This window comes from Brachyistius frenatus, unplaced genomic scaffold (assembly GCF_029030835.1).
Source record: "Brachyistius frenatus isolate BFR_SWC_R1_liver_20210118 unplaced genomic scaffold, ASM2903083v1 Contig_94, whole genome shotgun sequence".
NCBI lineage: Eukaryota > Metazoa > Chordata > Actinopteri > Embiotocidae > Brachyistius > Brachyistius frenatus.
Window position 1 is genome coordinate 971,150 of NW_027210693.1, and position 25,657 is coordinate 996,806.

At 42.0% G+C, this 25,657-nt stretch overlaps 2 protein-coding genes across 4 annotated transcripts; one reads left to right on the plus strand and one right to left on the minus strand.

Annotated features, from left to right (window-relative positions):
• The first annotated feature begins 2,572 nt into the window (after positions 1 to 2,572).
• On the plus strand, positions 2,573 to 12,214 carry klf4 (Kruppel like factor 4). Of its 2 annotated transcripts, XM_069710720.1 has the most exons (6): positions 2,573 to 2,589; positions 7,604 to 7,922; positions 8,083 to 8,194; positions 8,944 to 9,841; positions 10,487 to 10,657; positions 11,105 to 12,214. In XM_069710720.1, exons 2-6 carry the CDS (start codon positions 7,918 to 7,920, stop codon positions 11,278 to 11,280), a joined length of 1,362 nt encoding a protein of 453 aa, XP_069566821.1. In that variant the 5' UTR covers positions 2,573 to 2,589; positions 7,604 to 7,917; the 3' UTR covers positions 11,281 to 12,214. The 2 variants fall into 2 exon arrangements, with proteins under 2 accessions (XP_069566821.1, XP_069566822.1); XM_069710721.1 differs by lacking the exon at positions 2,573 to 2,589 and having other exon boundaries at positions 7,105 to 7,922.
• Positions 12,215 to 13,816: 1,602 nt separating this feature from the next.
• Positions 13,817 to 20,897, minus strand: rad23b (RAD23 homolog B, nucleotide excision repair protein). 2 transcript variants are annotated; one of them, XM_069710722.1, is made up of 10 exons: positions 20,702 to 20,897; positions 19,367 to 19,448; positions 18,143 to 18,222; positions 17,014 to 17,210; positions 16,874 to 16,929; positions 16,226 to 16,353; positions 15,746 to 15,884; positions 15,489 to 15,616; positions 14,636 to 14,860; positions 13,817 to 14,412 (listed from the first exon to the last, which is right to left on the minus strand). In XM_069710722.1, exons 1-10 carry the CDS (start codon positions 20,765 to 20,767, stop codon positions 14,299 to 14,301), a joined length of 1,215 nt encoding a protein of 404 aa, XP_069566823.1. In that variant the 5' UTR covers positions 20,768 to 20,897; the 3' UTR covers positions 13,817 to 14,298. The 2 variants fall into 2 exon arrangements, with proteins under 2 accessions (XP_069566823.1, XP_069566824.1); XM_069710723.1 differs by lacking the exon at positions 20,702 to 20,897 and adding an exon at positions 20,534 to 20,620.
• Between the last annotated feature and the right edge of the window lie 4,760 nt (positions 20,898 to 25,657).

Genomic DNA, 25,657 nt, shown 5'->3' on the forward strand with positions numbered 1-25,657 from the left:
TGATATTCGGGATTATTACTGTCATTTTAGATGTCTGAATGGTTTGCACCAATTGCAGGCATGCTTCCAGCCAGTCAAGCCAGGGCCCTTAAAAAACAAAAAAAGTAATCCATGGAAAAGGTCACACATTCCCGACCGCTCCCAGCGGGAAAACCGGAGAGTCCACACCTTCAGAGGAACGCAGAAACCTACTTCCCTGAAGTCTGACAACAATTACCACATGAATTTCAGCATATTATAATGCCAAACACTTTTAGTGGTGTTCACCCAATCTGGAGATCATCAGCGGAGGACGTGTTGGTAGTTTTAACTGTAAAAGTCGTGCATTTAGAAGTAGAGGCCTCAATCAAATCTGCTGGAAAGTTTAAATTCACATTACAGATGCCTAAAATTCCAAGTGCAGACTCAAAGCCCCGTAAATCACAAACTTTCGGCCACATGTCTATGTTGCTGATCCACTGAGCCTCTATCGCATTGCATCTCAAATTCCAATATGGCTCAGGAACGTAAAGATTTAATCAAGTGCTGTAAAAATGTGACAGCCGTGGTTTAACAGCGGAGCATCGTGAGGATCGACGAGCCGTTAGCGGCCTTTGAATCAATGCCAGGGTTCTCTTGAATGTTTCACAATGCCGGTAATTGCCATATTTGCTGTGCAGCAGGGGTCTTAATGCAGACTCGTACAGTGAAATAAAAAACCTGAATGCTCCTATGTTTCTATAGAAACGTCTCTGACATTGTAAAGATGTCACGTTGGTTTACCGACTGAACTGGACGTTTTAGCTTTTACGGCGCAAGCATGACTGAAATGCTTCATTTTAAATTACGTTGTTCTGTAGAGCTCATGTTCCTCTGGACTACACTTCACTATGTTTTAAAATCCACAGAGAAAGGGTGGACAAAATAATGGGAACCTTTTAAGGAAGATAACTACTCTGGCGTGGATACAGATGTGTACAGATGTGTGTTTCTGATTATGGAACGATGTACGACAGCTGTCCAACACACTCCATCACCTGTCTGTGTTAACATGTTCCCATCTTTTCTGAGATTGTTCCTCCCACATATTATGTTGTAGGTGTCCACGTGACCTCACTGGAGCTCAATTGTCTCCTAATGAACCTCCTCTCTGTTTTATAGCTGACAGAAACTGCTGACTGGTATTTGTCGTTGGATGATGCATATTTGAAGCAGTGCATGCAAGTGTGATGAAAGCACCGGTATCTATACCGTGCGGATAGGTGCGCTGACTGATTTATTATGGGTACCTCCTTGTTTATGCAGATGACTAAATCATTTGGACTGTAAATCGCATTTTCAAAAAAATAACAAGTATAATAATAATAAAAAAACAACAACTGGTAGCCCAATGACAAGACGACCAATCAATAGAAGATTCTTTTCAGTTATGAAAACCCTTTAAAACTCAGGTTGAAGTTATTGAAGCATTACGAGTATTACAAAAGCAAAGTAGTTTTGGTATTGTGTGGGTTCAGGTTCACTGTTTCTATAGGAGTTGCCCTAATTTACCTTTCAATCCCAGTTTCCCTAAACTTTAACTCATAGCAATGCAAAACCCATTTACCTTAAAATAACAGCTTCCAAACCATTTTGATGGTACACTGACTTTTAATAGAGAGATTGGCACCTCATTTATTCCCACTCTGTGCTTCGAACACCTGTCTTCGCACTATAGAACTTGGTTTAAGAGGATATATGATGCTTTTCGTCACTCTGTCACACACCATCAAACCACGGGTCTCCAGGTTTCCATAAGAAGCCAGCTCGGCGTTCTCAGTACAGACAACGTAGCATAAGTGAAGCGAACGGAAGAGAACGGTGGAAGCTAAGAGAAAAAGAAACGTGACGGATCAAAAGGCAGAACGAGAGTAAATTTGCCTTTTATTCATTAAAGCAAGCTTTGCAAAAATAATAACGGCCTTCTTGCTGCTGGACTATTAATAGCCGGTTTGCTATCTCAGTTTTTTGCCTGTGTTAACAAAGTTGCTAGTTTATGATCATAAGCAAAGTGTGTTATTACCACTTGTGGCCACAGAGGCCGCTGTTGCTGCTGCTTATCAACAGTTGCATGGTGTTGCTTTGGGGTCAATATATATAGCAACGATACAATACTGGGTCAGCTTTACCCAATAACCACTGGGTCACTAAGCAAAGTTAAGCTATTTTGACTCCGAAAGTTAAGGATTTACATAGAAAATTACTACAAATGAACTTAAAGTTGTACAAAACAATATATACAAAATACTGCATTTGACATTCAGAACTGTAAAGGATACACAATTATTAACAAATCAGTAGCAAACAGTGACATGGCAGCTTGAAATAAGATATTGAAGATCACAAACATCGACAACCAAACAGTATTTTGACATCAAACTGTGTCATATGTATTTAAACTAAATGAAAGCTGGCATGTTCTGCATGCTAATCTACCTGACACGAGAAAACAAAGGACAGATCTGTCAAACATTACATCTCTGATGTGAGGTTGGTACTGATTTTTTTCAGATTTCACATTGAGACGCGAAGCCGTCCAAGTTCTCTGTATGTCAACAAGGTGAGCTCATGGTAAGTCCCTGATTCTCCCATGTCGGACACACACAGAAACACATTCTCTCCAGCTCTGGCAGCCCAGTCCCGGGCCTTTTCTTTTTAGAGGCTTCTAATCCTGGTGGGTCCCTGACCTGACGTCACAGGGCCCCCCCCCCATCTGCTGATGTGCTGTATCCACACTCTCATTTCCTCCGCAGCTCACGAACACCAATCACTGCTCTCGTCCTTTCAGCTTCTGACGTCTGAGCATCTGATTAAAACCTACTGCCTCATCTGGCTGAGGGGGTTAAACTTGGGAGAGAGGAGGTGCTGAGTGAGTGTGTGGGCTGGTGTGAGTGTGAGGCAGCCAACCAAGCTCCCCTCTCCTTCCCTCACTCTTTCTTTCCCACTTCCCCTCTTGTCTCTTATTCGGCAGTCTGGGCTGCGTCACGTGACCAGGAAGTGTGGCTCCCCTCCGTTTCCCTTCTTGACAGAAAGGAAATATTGTAACAGAGGGGGCTGGCGCTGGGCTCTGTTACGTCGCTGGTTAAAAATAACTGGCATATTTAAGGCTGCTGAGGAATCCCAGGGCAGGCAAAGGCTGGACAGCTTGCCGCCCGGCAGGAGCTCTCTCCTCCCTCTCAGTCTGTTTCTCGCTAACTTCTCCCTCTCGCTGCGCCCTCCTCAAAACCCATTTCGCTTTACACAAGCCCTGCGACATGACCACGACCACCACCCCACACCTCAGCCACATTTCCCTCCACCAGTGTGGAAGCCCACCACTAAATTATATGAAGTGATGAAAGCCCACAGTTGGTCGGTTGCGTCCCGGCTTCGCCGCAGCCTCGTCCAGCTCTAGAGGCTTGGCTGAGATCATCCAAACAGATCGTCCCACTGACTCAGACCTCATCCATATGCACACCATCCCACGCAGAGCTGTCAATCAACCTCGCAAACAAAGAAATGACCCGAGCTAATTACTGCCACCGCGGTGATTTATGTGTGAGGCTCTGCTTTGGGGGTGAACGTCTGAACCACAGTAACAGGTGTGTCACCCCGTGGTCCCCAAAACACCAAGTCTGAATCCATCAATAACTTTATTTATTAACTTCTAGATGACTATAAATAAAGCTGGTCAGTCATACTAAATAAGCACTCCTGATCTCAGGGGATTTTGAAATGACTGATACTAACAACAGAAAACTGACATGAAATTAAGTTATATTACAATATATCTTAATGTAAAATATTGCTTAATTGTATAAGTTAATATAAATCTCCCGAAAGTCTCTGGTTTCAGTTGTCGTCTGTCACTTACTGGTTGATGAAAGATACCAGCAATGTTATGTTAACAAACAACATCACTGAAAGAAGGGAACCCAGTCTTACTTTTAGAGTTGTTCTTTTTAATTATTGTTACCAATATTTATATTTCTTAAAGTCACACCATTGATTGGCCAAATTACACAACTTCCTGGAACAGATGTAAATTAAAAGTCCTGATTTCAAATTAAAAGCCCTCTAATGTGTCATACGTGGCCCAGTAAAACGTTAGATTAAGACCTAGTCTGGTTTAGTTAATAATTGTAACTTTTAAAATACAGTATTGTATTGAACTGAAGTTTATAGTAAATTAACTGATTAGTCAATTTACAGAATATTAACGCCTTGGATTCATTGTTCAAGTCATTTTTCAACCCAAAATTGCACACATTTGCTGCTTTCAGTTTTTAAATGTGACTTTTATGCTCTTCTATATTATATGTAGCTTTTGGTTGTAATTATGACTTTAAACTAAAAACATATCTGTTCAAAGTGCAGTAACGGAAATAATTCACTGAAATCCAGTCGGTATCTTGTTGTTGGTGCTGTTCAAAGGCAAATAATCAAAACGACATCTGAGCCTCGGTTCTTCTTTGGCTTTGCACTGAGTGACAGAAAACAGACAGAAAGTTCCTACATGCATAATTGTATTAAAGTTGAAATGAGGCGGAGTGGAGGGAAGTACAGCACAGAGAATCAACAAAGCTTGACACAGCTTCCCAGAATTTAGGAAAGAATGAAAGCTATTTTTTAATTACTGAACGGCATCTGGAAGAGAGCACCGAAAACCTCAATATCTGGAGTTATGATCCGCTGATACTCGTATTCACTTGGGTGCTTTCCAGGAGGGGGAAACTAGACTGAGGGACACCGGTGGAAATAACGAGGGGGGGAAGCCAAAATACTTAAGAGTTCTGCCGTCAAGTTTTTTTTTCTTATTCACACTATTTCTATGAATGTTCACAACTCTGTAACTGAGCTGTAAAGTATTTGATCGCTATTTGAAAACTCGAATGACAACAGATTGTCGTGCCAGGGTTGTTTTGGAAATTTCTGACCGCTCGAATCTCTCTGAGCAGCCAAGATCAACACCGGAGCTCACCTGTAAAACAGTGACTGTTTAGAAAGGGATTCTTATCTACGATTATCAGGACACTTGTTTACGTCAGAGAGGGAAATATTACACTTAGATACGGAGTTAATACTCGAAAGTTCTGCTTGTTGATACAATAACACTCAGCACATCCGATTCCTATGTCACGAACACCTTAAACACTTGAAATGATGCATTGTGGGTAGGGTATCGTAGCTCTCAGCAGTTAATGCTGTAAGTGTTGCATTAACATATTCCATACAAATGTTTGGTGTGAGTTACTGAATCACCGTGACTTCATTGTGAACAGCATACAGTGGTGTCATCTTCTCTTCCTTTATCTCTTTTCTCTCTCTCCCGACACTGCCTGGCATTATTGCAATGCAAAGCACCTCGGTGGTCAAAGTCAGGCCTTTGTTTTCAGGATCACTTTCAAAAACCATTATCTTCTATCATAAAGAATATGGCTATAATGACATCGCTTCCATTGTCTTCCTCCCCTGCTGAAAGAAGCAGGTCTTGAAGAACAAGAGACGGGGTCGGTTTAAAGCTTCTCATTTCCCATTTGGAGAGTTGAAGACAACGCACATATTGCTATTTGGATTTATAGCAAGTCTTGTGCTGTTAATAGATCAAACAATAATCAGGAGTTGCCCAACAGGATGCGCTTTATTTACAAAGATCTTATGACATTGTAGTCTGTATTTATTTCCCACGAGCTCTGTTTGCCAACCGAAGCGCCGTGCGTTCATCCAGTTTTCAACTTTGAATGAAGACGCGAACGGACGTTTACAGCGAGTGTGTCCTGCTGAAATGACGGCATGTTTGTTGACATGCCTAACAGACAAGATCCTGATGCAGCAGGATCAGCGCTCTGTTTGCTGTCGCACCGAAACACTTGAGTCAATGTGTCTAATTATGTCGGATAGAGAGGTTTGTGTTGGCTCGCTGGCTCTCTGCAAACACGGCCGGGACCCTGTTCAAACATGGAACAGCACGTTTTAATGCTCTCTGGTCAAATACAACATTTTCATAACTATACCATTGTGAATATTCTTTGTTTTTGTTTTTGTTTTTGTTTTTGTTTTGGGGGAGGGGTTAAAAGTGTGATAGCAAGCTAAGACAATAAAGACACCTTAGTAAAGGTAAGCTTTCTTTCTATAAACACCTGTGTAAAGAAACATAACACGAAAATGTCGACAAATCAGATGTATATTGTGTATTTCGTAAACATCACATATTCCAGTAGTTTAGACTATAACGCGCTTCAGGTTAAGTATCTTTTTGAGAATTTTAGCTAAGCTCTATAGTATATCTACTGTCGCCTACATATGTGGATACGCAGTCTAAAAGTATAATTTAAATATGTATTTGTGCTGCCTGAAGAATTAAAGCGTCGGTGTGTAGAATTTATTGGCACTTGGAGGTGAGGTTGCAGATTGTAATTGGTTCATGAAGTGTTGTTTGGCATTTTGGCTGCTACCATATTTTTTTTTTTTTTTTTTTAAACCAGAAGTTTTGAACCATACTTGGAGGAGCTGGGAGGAGCGACCTGACCCGGAGTACACCGTGCCGGCCCTCCTGGAGCGGAAACCTGACACACCCAAGTCAAACAGATAGGCCCTCAAACATACCACTTTATGAGCCCCATTATCTACTTAAAAATGGGATTATTTTTCTGAACGACCACCAAAACACTGATTAGGAGTAAATTTAGTAAATTAAACCATATTGACGTGTGAAAGAAATTTACTGACATTGTATTTCATGTTAGAAGTTGAATTGGAGCCTATGGAGGATTTTTTTTTTTTTTAAGCCACCCCCTAGCGACTCTTGGCGGTATTGCACTTTCGGTCGAATCTACGGTGGCTGCGAAACTCGTGAAGAACACTAATCCGACAGCTGGTATTTGATTTGGCCGCTCCGGTCCACCGTGGCACCACGCGGCTCCCTGGAAGCGGATATGAAGGGCTCAAGGTAACTATACGCTAATGAAAACATAATTAGGAATATTAAATTCAATATCTGGCAATAAATTCAACACATTGGTACTTTTAAAGGTACACTGATTGTAATAGTACAAATGATATGTTATTATAATAATAGGTTATAATCGGGACTTGAATGTTGTAATGTGTGTATGTGTTGTGTGGGGGTTGGCTCCTGTTGTGAAACAGTGACGTCATATGCAGCTAAACTTAATGTGAAGGCCCACAATACTTTACATGATTATGAGTGAACTACCTAACCTGTCTGTGTATTATTATTATTATTATTATTATTATTATTATTATTATTTAGTTATTTGTGCTTTTCGGCAGCAAATGGCTTGGACTAAGGTTTAGGGGGCACCCAGGTGACGTGTCCGACTGCAGGTGAGCCGACAGGTAGAAATAAATAAACGCAGCTCAGTCGGTGCATCTTTCCGGACGTTTCACGGGTATAACCGAAGTAAGGATTGGTACTGTTGCTCAGCATTCAAACAAACCTATCTCCGCCTTCCTCCTCCTCCACCTCCTCCCTCCTCCCTCCACCCCCTTCATGTTTTTCTTGTTGCCGGGGCGACGAGGCAACGAAGGCGGCGGCTCCCCGAGCTCCAGTGATTTAAGGATACCTCTCACGCGGTCTCCTCAGTTCACAGCGCCGGTCCCTGCATGGCAACAGGCGGGAGGGATTCCCCTGCTCGTCGCCACTCCGTCCTCCCGTTCACGGTCGCTTCGGTGTTCACAGTCAGCGCGTCCGGCTGCGTGTAGCGGCGGCATGTCTCGGAGCAGCAGCAGCAGCAGCAGCAGCAGCACGACGCGCGACGCGGAGCAGAAACTTTAAAAGCCGCCGGCGGGATATTAACAAAACAAACAAAACAACAACAACAACAACAACAAAACAACGACCCAGTGCAGCCACACCGAGGAACAGCCGAAAGGACTTCCACAAACAGATTCTAACTGATGAGGTGTGGACCTTTTTTTTTTTTTTCTTCTTTCTTTTTTTTTTTTTTGTTGAGAAAAAACTTTTTTCTAACATTTGACTCATGGACTGTATAAAACAGGCTGCGCTCGCGCCTTCCAGGATCTCTCCACGAGGATTTTACGATGTTTTGTGTTTAATTTCAGGCAGCCTCCAAATGACGTCGAGATGGCTTTAAGTGGAACACTTCTGCCATCCATATCCACGTTCGCCAGCGGCCCCACTGTCAAGAGTAAATCCATCGGAAGTGCCAATTTAGTGAGTAGCCCGCGGTCACTTCTTATTGCATGCCAGATAACCACGGGAGTCTGTCGGGGGGGGGGGGGGGAGAGAGAGAGTCGGTAGTCTGGGCGGTGGATGTACGGAGGGGCCGTTTTCTGGTGCGTCGCTCCCATGTTTTGACACCGCAGCCAGGGCTTGACACCACGCTCTGCTGGGGCGTGCACCAGTTTACACAGGCTGCTTCAGTAGGTTTCCAGTGAGCGTGGAGGGGGGGGGGGGGGCGCACATGGGTTACTGCTCTGCTCCATAGAAAAGCATGCTGATGCCCAAGTCTTGTTTTTATCATACTATTTTTTTTGTTTTATTATTATTGTTTTTTTTTGTTTTTTTAATTATATGCTGTTCAAAACGCTGCAAATTGATTACAAGAGCGTCCTTGTTACTTACCTGAGACACTTTTGGTGCTTTCCAGCACGATTTCACGGTTAATAATACAAATCGGTATTCCAGGAAGTGCTCGGGGACAAGGACAAGTTCTACACCTGACTTAGCTGTGTAGCTGAGCTGTCATAATAATCACTCTCTAGGACAAATCCGGGTTCCTTTCTCCTCAAGTTATACGTGACTCTGTTGTCCTTGTCTCTTCAAGACAAGCACTCATTTTAAGGACATTAAAAACCCTGGTGGGATTTTCTCAGCTATTTGTCTTGTAAACTGTGATATGACACAAAGAAGCAGGTTACTACACCAGCGCTGTTATTAATGCCTCTGTAACTTTCCTGTAGAGATGGAGGGAGGAGTTGTCCCATCTTAAGAGAGTCAGTGTGCCGGCCGGAAGCAGCTGCCCTGACCCGGAGCATCGCACCGCCACCAGCATAACAAGCTCCAGCATGTCCAAGAATGACACAGAGCTGGACCTGGACTTGGACTATGACTTTATTTTGTCCAACTCCATTCTGCAGCAGCAGCAGCAGCAGCTACAACAGCAGCAGCAGCAGCAGCAGCAGCAGCAGGAGGACGCCATGGCATGCAGCTCTGCTCAGGCTTTGTCTCCTTCTCCCGGTTCCTTCTCCTCGTCCTACCCTCTTCCCTCCCCTCAGGACACTGCCAGTGAGCTGCTCTATACCATCCCAGACATCAGCGACGTTTCGCCCTCCGGAGGCTTTGTGGCGGAACTCATGAGACCCGAGTTGGACCCGGCGTACCTCCACCCCGCCAGCCTCCACGGCAAGTTCGTGGTCAAGACCACAATGGACATGGGAGAATACAGCCAGTGCATGAGCGGAAGCAAGGCCTGCGTTAACGCCGTGTCCGACCCGACACCTTCACGCGCCTCGCCGTCCTTTCCGTGCCACAGGATAAAGCAGGAGAACCCCAGTAATTGCACCATCTCACAGCCCATAGACCTGCATTTGACGGGGGGAAGCTCCCAGGGCCGAGGGAGCCAGCAGCAGCAGCGCCCCAGCCACTTGGATCTACACGGGTTCCCCAGCGGAGGACGGTCGATGACGAGCAGCAGGTTATCCTCATCCTCTTCCCTCTCCCCTGACCATCCTCTCAGCCGGGAGCACCAGGTGTTGGGCCACCCCCACTCCCAGATCCCTCTACCTCCACAGGGATACCACCATAGTTCCCCGCAGGGCTACATCGCCTACCCTCAGACATCGTCCATCCAGTATCCAGGTCAGAGCACCTTTTATTTACTTTAAGGGGGGGGCTTTTATTATAATTTTGACCATTAGCATTATTAGCATACACAGGCTAACACAACATTAATCGAGCCTAATTAAATAGATCTTATACGACGTTAAGCGCTTAATTTGTGGTTTAAAAAGTTGGACAAAAAAACATCGTCTTATCATAAAATTGTTTAAAATAGTAAAAATGGATACAAGACATGACGACATGTAGATATTTAGTCATTTACACAAAATCTGTGTTCGAGTTCACGTCATGTACTTATTAAGTGTGCCAATATGTGCATTTTTACACTAAAGCATTGTGGCCTTTAGGAGTCCCGGCTGCATTCTGGACAAACTATTTCAGAACGAATCTGATGCTTTCTAAACCATTTGAAGTTAACAACAGAAGAAAAACCAATTCAAATGATTCTTCAACTTTTGTATCACTTCAGGTGTCTAAAGAGCACAAAGCAAATCTCCAACACACAATATGATCATTCATGTCACCTAAAAATTCAAATCTAAGGCCTTTTTACAGTGGACAGTGATCTTTGACGTATGTTTATATGTTTTCTCTCCATGTGGCAGTATGATCAGGTACAGTGATGATGATGATGATGATGATGATCATCTTTTGGCCCCACAGATCCCCTCATGATCTCCAGCGGGGACTGCTTGCCAGAGGAGCCGAAGCCGAAGCGCGGCCGACGCTCCTGGCCGAGGAAGAGAGTGGCGACGCACACGTGCGACTACGTCGGCTGCGGGAAGACGTACACAAAGAGCTCCCACCTTAAAGCACATCACCGCACACACACAGGTATGTAACCAGATGTTCGTACGATCTTTTACACTACTTTTTGTTTCTGGTGCTCTTTACATCTGGTTTCACTTCTGTGCACTCACGCGAACTGTAGATTACAGCTCAGTCGAGAGTTATTTTGTGATTCAGGGGAACGGTTTCATGCTGTGTTTTCTAAAACAAGAACATCAGTTGCACATCATGTGCAAACACATTGAGTCGTGAATGGGGGTTAGATAGGTGGGGGGGGATGTGGGAGGAGAGTTGTCGAGCAGGTGCAGTGAAACAGGTTGATACTGATCCCTGCTCAAATACAAACCCCAGGCTCGTTGGTTTGGCCTTTTGCACACACACTAGCTGCGGGACAGGATGGACCTCTTTTCTCCCGGAGGTGGGGAAGCCGGGGCCATTTTAACCTCAGGGCCAGCAACTAACTGCTCCGTGTGTATTGTGTTTCCCTCAAAGGGGAGAAGCCCTACCACTGCGACTGGGAGGGTTGTGGCTGGAAGTTTGCACGATCGGATGAGCTCACTCGCCACTACAGGAAACACACAGGCCACCGGCCATTTCAGTGTCAGAAATGTGACCGGGCGTTTTCAAGGTCGGACCACCTCGCTCTCCATATGAAAAGACACTTATGAGAGTTGGTTGGAGGACCGGACGAGAAGGCGACGGATGAAGGCTGCGGGAAAATTATATATGTGTGTTAGCAGAACCCTGAACAAACCTACACTTTTTGAAACCATAATTTGCCTTCAAGCCGGCGTCGAGCAACAAGACAAGCTGTGGTGTTCATGGCAAAAAGAACATTACTCCTTTAAGAGCCTACGATCTCTCTCAAGACTGATCCTGTGTTGTGCAGGTGACTCGACAAGACCTCTCAGCCAGGGTTGTAAACTTTTATGAAAGGGACCAAACTGGAATTTGTCTTATTTAACCGACAAAACTTGGAGGACCAGGTGCCAACAGCTTTTTAACTGGAAATGTATTTTTGTCAGGGAAACCAGGAGCAACAGACAAACATCTCCAGAGGCCTTCTACCAGCAACATGCCATCATAGGCTCTGTTCACTACACACTGTTCAAAATACTGTATTAATAGATACATATATATTTATATACATATTTCACCTGCGATGCCATTGATTTCAGGTACAATGTTAATTTATACCGAATGGTGCTCAGTAACTCTGAAGGTTTTTTTTTTTTTAATAAAAGGTACCAAAGATTAAGGAAAGTCAACAAAAGGGTGAAATGAAAAAAAAAAAAAAGTGCCATATGGTTGTTTGTGTGTTTCTTGGAAACCTCTCTTCCACAATCTGACTTAAATCAGGTGAAAAACTTCACTTTTTAAACGGTGATGGCAATCTTCAATGCACTGCAGCTGCATAGTGCAATAATTTATGAGACATTCATATTTTTGTATTGAATGAGTAACTCTGAACAAAGAATTTTTTTGTTTATAGCCAAAATATGTAATATAATCTTGAATTTTGTACATTTGTAAATAAAAATACTTTGGTATTGTTTTGTATTTTACATTATAGTAAAATAAAATGTATTTGAAATACGAAAACCATAAGGGTTAGTTTTTATACTCAACAAAACAAAACCCCTATTGGCATACATGTCAAGTACTGTTTCCCTGACCAGTAATTGAAGATTTCCCTGGTAGTGTAATTGAGAAGTGCATTTAAATGGCAGCGATAGCTCACAGGCAGCTCGCAAACAATGTCCGCCCGGATCATAGCGAGATCACCGCAGGCAAACTCACACAATGTTGCCGTTAAAAAGATTCCCAAAAGAAAATGCACTCCTACTACGTTTCCATGGGGTTTTCTTTCCAGTTGTCAGAGGGAAGAATGGGCAGGACATCCGAGTTACCGGCTGACATTCAAGAGTGACACCAAATCTGCCTGCACAATATTAATAAAACCCACAAAGATGCTGCAGTGAGCTCATGTTTCCTTAGGTTTCTGCTATATGTTGAATCCTTCTCTTCAGTGTATGGACATACTGTGTACTACCTTTTTCACAATAATGTGACATGACAATGTTATGCAATATCAGGCAGTAAATATAGCAGAGCTCTCCAAGATATTGGGACTAATGTGCTGTTAAAAGGACGGCACTTCTTTTTGATAATCAGACTTGACATTTTATTTAGAAATCGGAGTATGATTTCCGGTGGTTCAACTATTTGTCACTTTTTACTGTCAACACCTGTCAAACCACCTCATTAAATTATTCAAGACTACAAACCAGCACTTATTCATCTTATTAATGATAAGAAAAGATTCAAATGACAGAGAGCCCATGTTTGAAGTGAACCTAAGGTCGCATGAGGAGGTTAAGCCTAAATATTAAAATGTTCCAGATGTATTAAGAAGCCAAACTATTGTACTACTTCACTTAAAAGTGAGTTCGTTTTTAGATATTGGTTCATTTTCTGTATAAGTCACATCTTCATTGAGGTAAACAGCACTTGGTGCTGCCAGTGTTGGAAGCTGGAAAGATGTTGTGGTCTCTGTTGCCCCCTATAGGTCTCTTCAGTTTGGGTCCTTCCTCATTCCTCAAAGCAGCACAGCCTAAAATGTCTTCAAGTCTTTTGAGTCACAATTAGTTTCCATCGTTGTAATAAGAGCAGCTAAATATGGCGTAGGTCTGGTGACACCAATAAAGCTCATGTGAAAATAAATTATACCCTGTATGGTCCTAAAAAATACCCTGTTTGAATGAGCAAATTACATCTTCAGTCTCTTTATTGCATGATCACCTGATCCAGGTTATTGTTTATAGCAACATCAGGATGACTTTTACATTTTTTTTTTTTTTATCACTCTAATTCAGGAACGTGGTGTTCCAGATGTCAGAATATTGATTTGATTTAGGTCAGATTTTCCCTGCAAAAAGGCAAAAGATTTTGAGTGCAATTAACACAACAAATTCAGGAAAGGGTCACAGGGATTGTGTCACAGAATGACTTGTACTTGTATAGAAGTTTTAGTCAAATCTTTACTCTGCGATTCCCCCAAACAAATACAGCGACATGGCTTCATTTCTCTGTGAAAGGCAACGAAGCCTCACCACACGTGGAAATCTGACATGTTAAAATGCCTTCATATATACGCTGCAATTGACTTCACGCAGCTGCTGCCAATAATCCGGGTGATTTACATGCTGATGAAGGATGTTTAATAGGAAAAAAGTGCCATACATTTTGCTTGTTTGCACAACTTAATTTTTTCCAGTTCTAATAAGAGTGCATGAATGCTGTTATAACCGTTCCGCTCTAATCTGGCCTGAAGTCACTCATAATGCAAAACACGCTACTACTGCAAACCACATAGGTCAAAGAAATCACATCGTTCTTATTAAAAAAAAAAAAAAAAAAAAAAAAATCGATACCAAGTGATTTCGGATTGCAAAATTATTGTACTTTAATTGTTCCTCCTTTTTAATCTGATCACAAACAAGAGCCTTGTGCACCAGCCAACAGCTGATAATGATCCAGTGTTATTCACAGAGTTGAATGTGGAAGTGGTGAATAAAATATTTTTTTGGGAAAATAAAAGACTTGTTGTACACATACATTGAATATCAGCAATCAATAAGCAGAGGAAGAAGTATGAAAAACAAATCAAAACGAAGAGGGCACCTTTAATCGTCGTCAAAGTTCTGTTGTAAAAGGAAGTTGGCAGCCATGTTCTCGTTCTTCTCACAAGCAAAGTAGGCTTGTATAACAAGTCCCTCTGGAAATCCTAAGGCTTTTAGCTGGAATTAAAGAGACAGAAAAGAGTTGAGAACCAGTCAAGCTATACTTCAAGGAAATGTAAGAATATGTAAGAAAAAAAAAATTGCTTCATGTTCACCTTTCTACAATACTTTGTGGAGAAAGAAACAAACTCATCAGAGAAATAGATTTTCCATAATTCTCCAGCGCTGAACTGTGGACTGATGGTAAAAGCTCTGTGACGGACTTGTGCTCCTAACTCACCCTCTCAATGGCCTCTTTCTCCTGTGGCGTGACCTGGATGTAGCTCATGTGACTCCCGCCAGGTGTATCACCTCCCATCCCTCCAGCTCCTCCGGTTCCCCCGGTTCCCCCGGTTCCTCCGGTTCCTCCGGTTCCTCCGGCCCCACCTCCGACACTTCCTGGCGCCGCGTCCGGATTGGGTTCGTTCAGCATCTGGATGAACTGCTCCTGGTGGCTGCTGATCTCCTACAGCGGTAAATGGACAGTTGGAAGCACTGACAACACTGAAGTGCGGCGCAAAATTTTACATTAAAACAAAACTGTATATTCAGTTTCTCAGTGAAGTAAAATAAAAACCTAAACATGAAGTATTAAAGGGATAGAAACGCTCACGCATATCACACACTAATTAACTGTCAGTATCTAGTCTCTTGTGATTTGTTTTTTGGGGGGGAAATGTTGTGTTGAACACTCCTCTGCTCTGACTGTACAGTTGTTTCCTGACGCATGTCTTACCAAGTCATACTTAATAGTAGATAGTTTCCTCAATTTGCAGATTTGTTTTACCTTAAAGTAAAACTTGTTGGATGTCGGCGACTGCGACAATCAATGCACATTTTCTGTTCACAGTTTAAATTCCCAACCAGACATCGTGTTAACCCTCGTGGCATCTTCAGGATTATTTTTTTCTACTTTTGGAAATCTTCCTTCACAGCGCCAGAAAAACATCACAAGTAAAATGTAAAATAGGTGATAATGTCCCTTTAAGTGCATTGGGACTCCCAGTATTTCAACCATAATCGTATTTAATATGAAACCATGCCAAAGGCTCTTTCACATCCACACTTTAAAAGGAGTTCAGTCACTACTTCACCTGCAACAGCTCGGGGTTTTCCCTCCCGATCTCCTGCAGCAGAGCAGGAAGCAGGGCGGCGTTCTGCTGGATCAGCTGTCGCATCACGTGGAATTGCGGCTGATTCCTTAGAAAACTCAAGGGATTGCCTGAAAGCATGAGTCAGACCAGCGTGAGCAGCAAGAAGCGAGACGCACAGCAACAGGAAGGATAATAATAGAGACAAACATTTTCTCATTGAGGCTGCTGTAACATGCAGAACAGTGCAGGCCGCGTACCTCCGCCGGCACTCGGTGATGAAGACCCAGTGATGGCGGGGATGCTGATGCCGGCAGCAGGTGCAGCTGGAGCTCCGCTGACTGGAGGCACCACCGCATCAGGTCCTGTTGCATGGCCCTGATCTCTGCCTGGGATGCCCTGCAGGAAAATCCACGACGTACACCAATTAAAATGCCAGAAATACCGAACAAGCCGGGACCAAAACACTGAAGATTTTAAGATTTAGAACTACGTGTGGTCCACTTCAGTTTAAAAGTGTGACGATGACATAATGGCATGTGCACATTTAAATTATTATTCAGGATGCAACTTGGCAGCTGTTGCAAAAGTGGTTGTGGGTGGAATATTTGCATGACCATGCTGAAATAGTCAGTGAACTAAAACCATGACCTGAGGGACGCTAAGCTTTCTGAACACCCAGCGTGCCGTCCCGTGTCAGGTTGTGCGTGTTTGCGGTGGCCAGAGACACGTTTTCTTACGGTGAGCAGGTATTCCACAGCTCTGTCCGGGTTGTTGAAGCTCGCCCTCAGAGCTGCCACCACCCGCTCCCTCTCGTAGCCCATGAGCATCATCTCGTTCACCATGGCGTCGTACGATGGACCCGTCACTGTGGAGAAGGGCCGAACATTTAAACACCAAAAAGAGTCAAATGCATTTCAGTCGTGCAGCTTAAGTTAAGATTTGAACTCTTTTACTATTGTGTCTCATAAAAATAAAGACCTCGTCACAAATTCTGATTACACCGATGGCTGTATGAGCAATAATAATTAAGACCTGCTGGATTTGCTCTTCGCAAAGCAATATTAAAGTTCAGAGTACGTGGTCGTGGAGCACCGTGGGATTAGGTTTTGGCTGAGCCGTGGTATCCGGTTGCTTATTGATTATTATATGGATAGCCAGCAGAAATGAAATTTGGCCAAAATTAATCAACAACCTCTGCTCACACAAGAGCCCACAGACTAATGCATCCAAGACATAATTATGCAGAAGTCATCATTTGCAAAGGTCAAGCAAATGATGCAATTTTTGTGGCAAAATTCTTATATCTGACTCATACTTACTTTTTCTCTGAGATCCAACAACCATAATAAGTGACTCAATAATGAGCTTTGCAAAAGCAGCCTTACCGAGAGTCGAAACGGCTTCATCGATTAAGTTTGTGTTCGTTGAAGCCTCAGAGCTTCTGCAAGAGAAACGGACCTTTGCTGAGACACGGCCAACACAACATTTATGAAAGAAAAGAACACAAACATCTTCCCATCTTTACCCGACGGGGGAAGAAGCAGGTTCAGCTGTCGTAGACGGTTTCTCCTCCGGTTTGTCGCCTGTAGAGTTCTCTGCTGGTTTGTCTGAACTGGACGATGAGGCGGGGGGTGCTGCAGGTGTTGTAGTGGTGGTGGTGGGGGTTGGGGTGGAAGCGGAGGCGGCCGGGGAAGGCTGGGGGGCAGCGCCGGCTGTTTTAGCCTGCAAAACAGTTTTCAACCTTTAAAATCTCGTTAACTTCACCAATGGATCATTAATTATACCTCAAAGTAGCTGTAGAAATGTTGGGCTGTATTTTATTTGGGTTGTCTTTGCCTAAAAGATGCCTTGGTTATAATAAGTTTACAAATAGAAGTTTAAATGATTGATTTTAAACTTCAAAACCTGCTAGAAATCTCTTCCATATATTCTGACAGCATTCGAGTTAAAAGAATTGAATATTGTGCATCAAAAGAATCAGAATCTCATTTGAATATATGTATTTTCTCCGATGCAGCATCATGTCCAGTTTAAATGTTTGGCCCCTGACCAGCTCTGCATTAAGTGAGTATGGCCTGATCATGATTTTCTATCGTGCCCTGTAATATTTTGAATTCTATCTTTTCTTTCCGTTACAGCAGACAGATTTCTACCGGATGAAGAGAACCTGTGTCCATCGTCAGGGTAAGAAAAATACGTTTTAAAGCAACAATAGGTCGTCTCATATTAAATACAAAACCACATTATGCTGGTCGCTGCCTTGCAACAGAAGTAAAAAAATATTGTATTGTACAGAAGACACTTTTGAGGAGAAATGATTGGTATGAAATAGTTGGCAAGAAAGAAAACGGTCCCATTATCTTTTGTTCACTTGGAACAAGTAATCCGTCATGTAGAGGACTATAGAAGAGGGAACTGGAGCTAGACGTGACCTGCTGACACCACCGTGAGTCAGCAGTCACCACAGTGAGCTACTCCTTCTACTGTTGAACAGCCCTGACAGACAGACGGACGGACGGACGGTCAGCATTAGAGAGAGAAGGTTACGAAACCAAATCACAGTTCGATATTAACTCGCACTTATAACATTCAAAGACATGAAGCTCTACAAAAACATCAGATTTGCTTGACAGAGAAAACCTTCATTCACAAACCTTTGTCACCATGACGACCACAAAGTTCTTCTCATCGATTTTGTATTCTTTGAGGACCGAGTCATCGTTGAGGATCTTACCTGTGAAGAAACACAAACAGAAAAGTCTCTTACCGGCGTTATCCTCCGTGACCTTCACAGCATGAGATTCAACAACAGATAACATCATATTGTGTCACTGAAGAGAAGCTTGTTGAGCTGATAAAAAAATGTCCACTTTTGTCAGAACATCTGGTTCTTCTTCTCACACTTTGAAGCGCTGCCTTTGTTTTGCATCTGAGAAAAGATGAGTCGGTCAAGCAGAACTTAAATGTCTAATATGCTCATGCACAGCGCTCATTAAGGATCCCGCCTCCCTTCGAGTTTGCCATGTTGGATTTTTTTTTCAAACACAATGTACATTAGTGGAATTTTTTTAAACCAAAATTTCAAGTTACTTATACTTATGCACCTGTGAAGGACACATAACTGGAAAGCTTGTTTCAAGAAATGAAGGTTGGCATGTCATTGAAACACGTGTGCCTACGATCTTTACAGATATCTGGCGATCTGGTATTTGTTTGACAGACAGACGTGTTCTTAGTCTGGTTTTCAAGGTGTACGTTTTTCTGTGTTTCTACATCTTATTTTGATTGTATTCGTACTTTGTAATTTTTTCGTTCTTACCTTCTTTTTTTTTTTCCTAATTCTGTATCTGTGCTGCTGTGACGACTAAGGTTCCCCACTGTGGGATTAATAAAGTCTTATCTCATTTGCTGAAAGTGCAACATTATGACCGTGGGACTGAACAGCCTTGTGAACAAGGTAACAACAGCATCGAGGGAATAAACTGCACGTCAGCACGCTGTGTTTCTGTAGGGACGACCCACCTCGAAGTGTCGCTCCGTGTTTTCTTCTGCTAGTTTATGAAGAGAAGCTGTAAAATACTGTCCGACTTTTATACCACAGAAGTTTAGGAGCTGTTCTCCCCTCGCAAATGCTTCAGGAGAGCTGTGATGCGGGCTACTGATTAGCACCTTACTATTAAACTCACACATATTTGAATGTTTTTTTAATTATTATTATTTTAATGTCGGCCCATTTTAGGCTACATTACGATTTAATTCAAGAATTTCCGAGCCATTATTAACATTTATGAAGACAGAACATAAACTGATACAAAAAATAAATTAAAAAAAATGGCAGGATTTAATGGGGTTAAAACAGTTAAGCGCTCATAACAAACCTGCGTATATCAGTTTCTGTCCAGCGACTGAAAAAAGGTCCTTTCCCTTGTCCTGTTCAATCCTTTCTTTCAACGTCTTCACCTGTGGAAAAAAAAGAAAAAGAAAAGAGTCATCATCCCTTCACAATAAAACCAGCCAGCTTGTCTGTCACAGCAGGGTGCCCAGCCCTAACCGGCTATATATACCGTCGGCACGAGTGCAGATATAGTCCAAAGTCTGCATAAAACTGGAGCTACACAGACAGGAAGCTCCGGACCCCTTAAAGAAACTCAGATCCAAGTTTCAAGGCCCACATTAACAAAGTGACCAAAAATAATATTATATTATCGGCAACTACCTGAAAGACGATGCAAAACACAAACATTTAAATTAAAGTTTTACACATAAATGCAAAGTTCAGAAAATGACGTTTACCTTGATCTTAAGTTAAGTTATTGTGACTGTATTTAGCAGCATGTAATAATAATAAACTTTATTTGTATAGCACCTTTCATACAAGAAATACAGCTCAAAGTGATTCACAGCAAGAGAATTACGTGTTGTTTCACATAAAAACAGACATAAAGGGACATTTAGAAAGATGGAAAAGGAATGAGATGCACGAGAAAAGATAAAATGCATAACATTAAACACAAATAAGAGTGTTTATATGAGCTGGCTGAAAGTCAAATTTAACGAGTGTTGTTGTGCATAAAGAAAATGCAACCGGGTAAAGTTTTATTCTCCTCAGTCATCGTCGGTTAAAGCAACTTGATTTCCTTTATTCACCCAAAAAAAAAAAAAAAAAAAACTCCACGTTTCGTTGTTGCTGGTTTAATTTTAGCCGATTAGCACGAAGCGTTATGATATCATAACTACATTACAAACAACAACAACAACAACAACAACCGTTAATTAGCCGTTGCTGTCAACAAAATGGCGCCAAACGTTCGTTTATTTAACAGGAGATTTTTTTGTAATTTTTTTTTTTAAAAGCGTTAATCTGTAATAACTTCCACGAAACCGTGACGTTAAAGCCGATTTATCAGCCCCACATCTGGGGCATCAGGCGGGCTGCGGCTAAATGCTGACACCGCTCCGCTCCGCTCCGCCGGTGTTTCAAACAAACGCGCAACTTCGCGTAAAAGCCGTTTTAAAGCCGAAAAGCGACCCGCTCAGAAACAAACCTGCCGCCGGCTCGCTGACCGTGTAAATCGGGGTTTTTTTTCGGGTTAAAATTGGTCGGAGAGTGTGCCCGGCTCCAGGTCATACCCGGACCCCGCTCCTCCTCACACCCCCCCCCCTCCCCCCTCCCTTCACAAATGCATGGGGCTTTTTTTTTTTTAAACTCTCACCGTTTCCTCTTCATCGATGTCGATCTTGAACGTTTGCTGTTGTAATGTCTTCAGAGTGATCAGCATTTTGTCGGTAGAGTGTTTTTGATCCCCGGGGCTGATTTTGAAACGTTGTATATCCGACTTGCAAAGAGTCTTGGCTGTTTTTGTTGGCTCATTACAAACTGTCAGCCGCCATGACTTTTCGCTTCTCTTCTTCTGCGTTTACAGACCCGGTCGGACTACAGCGCCCCTAGCGGTTAAACCTAAAAACACTGCAGTCCATCGCATGGTAGTCCAGCGGACATGTGGACAATCACAGCACAAATGTTTAATTTGTTTAATTTCGAACACCACCGTTACAATGAAAAGAAGTATTGACAGCAAAATTGACCAAATAAATACAAATTAAATGACAGACTATGCAAATGACCCATGTTAGACGGTTATCATTGCTGACACATTAACATGTAAGCAGCCTTGAATTGTTTGATAGTTTGAAGACAGATTAATATACAGTTCTGGATCATATTTGGATTTTAAAAGCTAATCATGCCTATTTTAAATTCCAGCAGTCAGTAGTAACTGTCAAGATATATGTATTTGAATAAAAAAAAATACTATTAACTATTAGTTATTCCATTATTTATTTTTTTAATATTTCGGCTACATAGAAAACATGTAAATCGTTTTGATAATTACAGTGATAGTTTTGGAGAAAAAAAAAAGACCTTTAATGACTGCACAAGTTGCGGCACAAACTCTTTAAGTGCGAAATCTCGCGAGAGCGTGTCAAGGGTCATGGTGGTTGCAAACAAAGGTGACCTCCGAATTGATCAACCTGGTCACCTGCGACGGGTTTCAACCACCTGGGTTAAAGCTGCAGTGACGTCATACACGTGCAGCGGACCAGTGTTTGGAGTTCAAACGAAGTGATGCACTACGCACGTGGTAAGTACTCTACATTTCTCTTTTAGTGCGCTTTCAGCTGGTGGGAGGTTAAAATGATGCTGCTGGGTTTTTTGGGGTTTTTTTTGGTTGTTTTTTTTTAAAGTTTCAACTATCCCACACGTCCTTAAAAACATTTTATGGAGAAAGTTTAACATCCAGCTCTCGTGTGCTCAGAGAGGGTTTTATTGGCCTTCCGTCTCCCCATGTCAGACTTTTTAAGAGGTCTGTTAAGTGCGAGTAGATAATATCCTGCAGCTCAGCGGGGTTTCTTCCTCAGACCACCTCTCCATTATTTTTATTATTTTATTTTTGTCATTCCCTCTTACTGTCGATGACTACACGGTAAGAGTCGGTCTGTCTTTATCTCCCACTCCTCTGTCCTTCTCACTCTTATTTTGTCTCCCCCCCTCCCCTGTCTCTCTATCATCCAGTTATTACGACAGGAGCGGTGCCCTCCCCTCCCCTCGCCTCGCCTCGCCTCGCCCCGGCCTGAGCACACACTCATCAGGCATTCCTTATGTTGCTCCACTCGGCGGCAGCAGCAGCAGTGTCCTCCTTTCTCCTCTTCCCCTCTCCCCGCTGTGGCTGTGCCTCTTGCTCCTGTCTCCAGGGGTCGTCAGTCTGCCTTCAGCCCCCCTCTGAAGTGGTGAGCTACAGAGATTACAGTCTGATCCCCCCCCCCCCGGCCACTTGAAGATATTTTTAAGAGATGATGTTAGACATGTGAAATAAAGACTCAGCCTCTTCTAAAATAGGCACTAGAGGACATGTAATATCAAGAATTTCAGAAGGAAGACAATAGTTGGAGACTGGTGCTTTTTTGTTGTTGTTGTTGTTGTAGTTGATAAAGTGAAGGCTTTGTTTGTCGTATTTAGATGGAAAGAGCTGCAAGCATCTACATGCACGTACATTAAAACGACATACAAATACAAGTAGACACTCGCAACTGGAATTTTTTTCAGGGTTTTGTGGTTTTGGTCAGCAGAAGTCTGGCAGGATGTGGAGTAAAGAAAGAGAGAGAGAGAGAAACCGATGGGTGGACTGGTGTGACGCAGACTGAAGGCCACTGAGATGCCTCCTCAGCCCAAAGCTATTTCCTGTGAACAAGGTGCAGGGACTATTATTGGTTGTTCCAGGGCCTCTGTGGCCATGTTACACAGGAAATCACAGCCTGTATGTCACGGAAAATGGGAAACATGCTGCACAAATGTTAGGGTGGATAGCCATGAAGATATGCTACAAAGCATATGATAATAATTACTTATAATCCCTGGAGGTGGAGTAATTTACATGTGTGATAAATGTCCAATATTTCCACTTTGGCTTTGTTTTACAGGGGATATTATTCAATATATTGTGACATATTATGATACTGCAAGCAATGTGATATATTGCAATTTTATTTTTGGAAAACTCATAATGTATATAAAAATAATTCAAATACACCACCATATTTACAAAATCCTAGAGTGGGATCTGCATTTATCACAGTCCCTTAAATCCAACATCATGTCACTACTTTTTATCCTCGCTTGCAAACTATTAATTAAACATTGACAGTGTTTTTCGAGAATCGAGGCTTTGTCACAAAATATAGTGGCACAGTACTGAAGTGTATAGATATTTTTTTTGGCCCCCTAATTTCCACTGTTTGTCTATTTACTCCTGGGCACTTCTTCACAGCCCTCAGATGAAAATATACTCCGAGTTAAATCGTCTCCGCCACCGACTGTAAATTATCGTTGTCCCATTTTATGATCAAGATTAAGCAGCTGCCAAATCCTTCTGCCATTATTTACCCCATCTGCCACCTGGCGAGTGGAGACAGAGTTATCTGGGTGTTTGTGATAATAAAGTCAGGCAAATAAAATTGCAACCCCTCTTTGTAAGAATTATAAATTGCAATTTAAGTACTTTACTTGCACATTCAATTTGATAATTGTTTCCTAAGAGTGAGGCATTAAAGATGATTGGATTCAAAAGAATGCTTCACTTTAACTTTACTCTCAATTTGCTTTCGAGTTAACTTGCTTCTCAGGGAATTCTGACTTTGACATTTCCCCCATTTTGCATAATTATCTGATTTAGAGCCCCGCTGGAGTTATATCATACAGAAGGAAGTGATATTATGCATCATATGAAATCATATCAAGTCTGTAGAATATATAAATGATTATTTTAAAGATTCTATTTGAGCACACAGTTCAGTCTATATCACCTAAATCTTGTGATAAGTAAGTAAATGTGTAATTAAATCTGTATGACATGCCGATGCAAAGAGGACAGTAACACAGTTAGCTGTTATCTGATAACTTTATTATCAAGTTAAAAAAAGACAATGAATTACAATATTTACAGAATATCCAGAGATAAATGGAATAAAATTGTAAACAATCATTCTAGGCAACATCACAACCCACCATCAGGTAATCAGATTTATATGGGAAAAAGGCAAGAAGGAGATATTTCTAGTGTCAAACTATGGAGACAACAGTCTGAAAAGAGAAATGCATCGGAAACAAACTAAACATATATACAAGTATCCAGTGTGTTGTCAGCAGGGGCTTAACTTTGGGTAAACTGGGAATATCACAGTCTCTAGACTGCACACAGTGAGGGATTCATAGTCATTTCCTATTAAAATGATCACAGAACAACAAACAATTTTGGGTCGACAGCTTCATAACCCAGATTGTCCCAAATCACCCAGTCACCATCTGGTTCTCTCTGGGCTTTCAAGCTGGGTGACGAGCTGCCTTACAAAGCTTATTTCTACAACAACTATTTTCAAACAGTTTCAAAAGCTACTAGCTGGTCCTGTAAAACAGAAAAAAAGGGGCTTTGAGATTCAGCACCAACTCAACTGGTTTTCGGGTATTACAAGGACTGAGGAGCAGAGTAGGAGCGCTACATTCCCACCTTCTGTTGAGTGGGTGGACTATGGGCAGGTATACTTGGAGAAAGTGAGCAGATGCCCTCACCTGTCACAGATAGAAGATATTACAGTATCATATTTTGGATTGGTCATAAATGAGCTAGATCTCAGAAGGATCTGTAGGCTGACGAGGAACCCAGATGTTGGCCGAGCCCAGAAAAGGATCGAGCAGTTTAGGTTCAGGAACTATTGTTTTCTTGTCTCTTTCTTCGCCTTGTTTTTCTTCTTCACAATAAAAGCCGTGGCCATTAAGTAAGAGCTGCATACATGTCGTCTATGTTCAATATTTTACAACCACACTGCGCTCCCTATCTGCTCATTCCCATTACAGTACAAAAAAAGGGATATTTTTCATTGTAACCAGACATTGTACAACAGCGTAATAATGTTGGATTGGGGACTCAAAAGCCCTGAAGGGTTAGCTATCCTCTTTTTTTTATTTTATTTTTTAAAAATGAGAACACCGAAAGAAAAAAAAAAAAAAAAAAAAAAAGGTTAAATTATCCTTTCTGAAACACCACAGTTCAAACACTTAACAAGTAGTTTTGTTTTCTATACATGGCTGCAAACATGTAGTTCATCAGGGTTCCACCCATAGAACTCTAATTCCAAAATTCTATGGTCCAAACCCAGATTTCCCATTTCCATCAATGGTTCAATGCTTAGGAAAGACAAATACAGCAGCAAACACAGCAGGCTTGGTAAATATTTTGGTACCAAGAACACAATTAGGCTACATTAGTCGTGTTCCTCTACAAATTTGACATTGGAGTTATTAGCCTTTTTTTTTAATTTTTTTTTTATTTCAGGCTGTTTAATGTCACTTATTGGTCTTATTAGATTTGGACACAAATTTGACTTCATTGCTATTCACTTCTTATAAGGCTTTAGGGCATTCAAGCAGCAACTTCCAACAAATACAATCTCTGCCTTTTGTCAATATCAACAATAACATAACAACTTTGTCTAAAAAGAAGCACACAAATGCAGACTATGACACACCTGTCGATAGAGAATGAGAATTTAAAGGGGTTTTTAAGTTGGGGGATTTGACACCTTTTAAAACTTCTCTTTGATATAGTGTCATATAT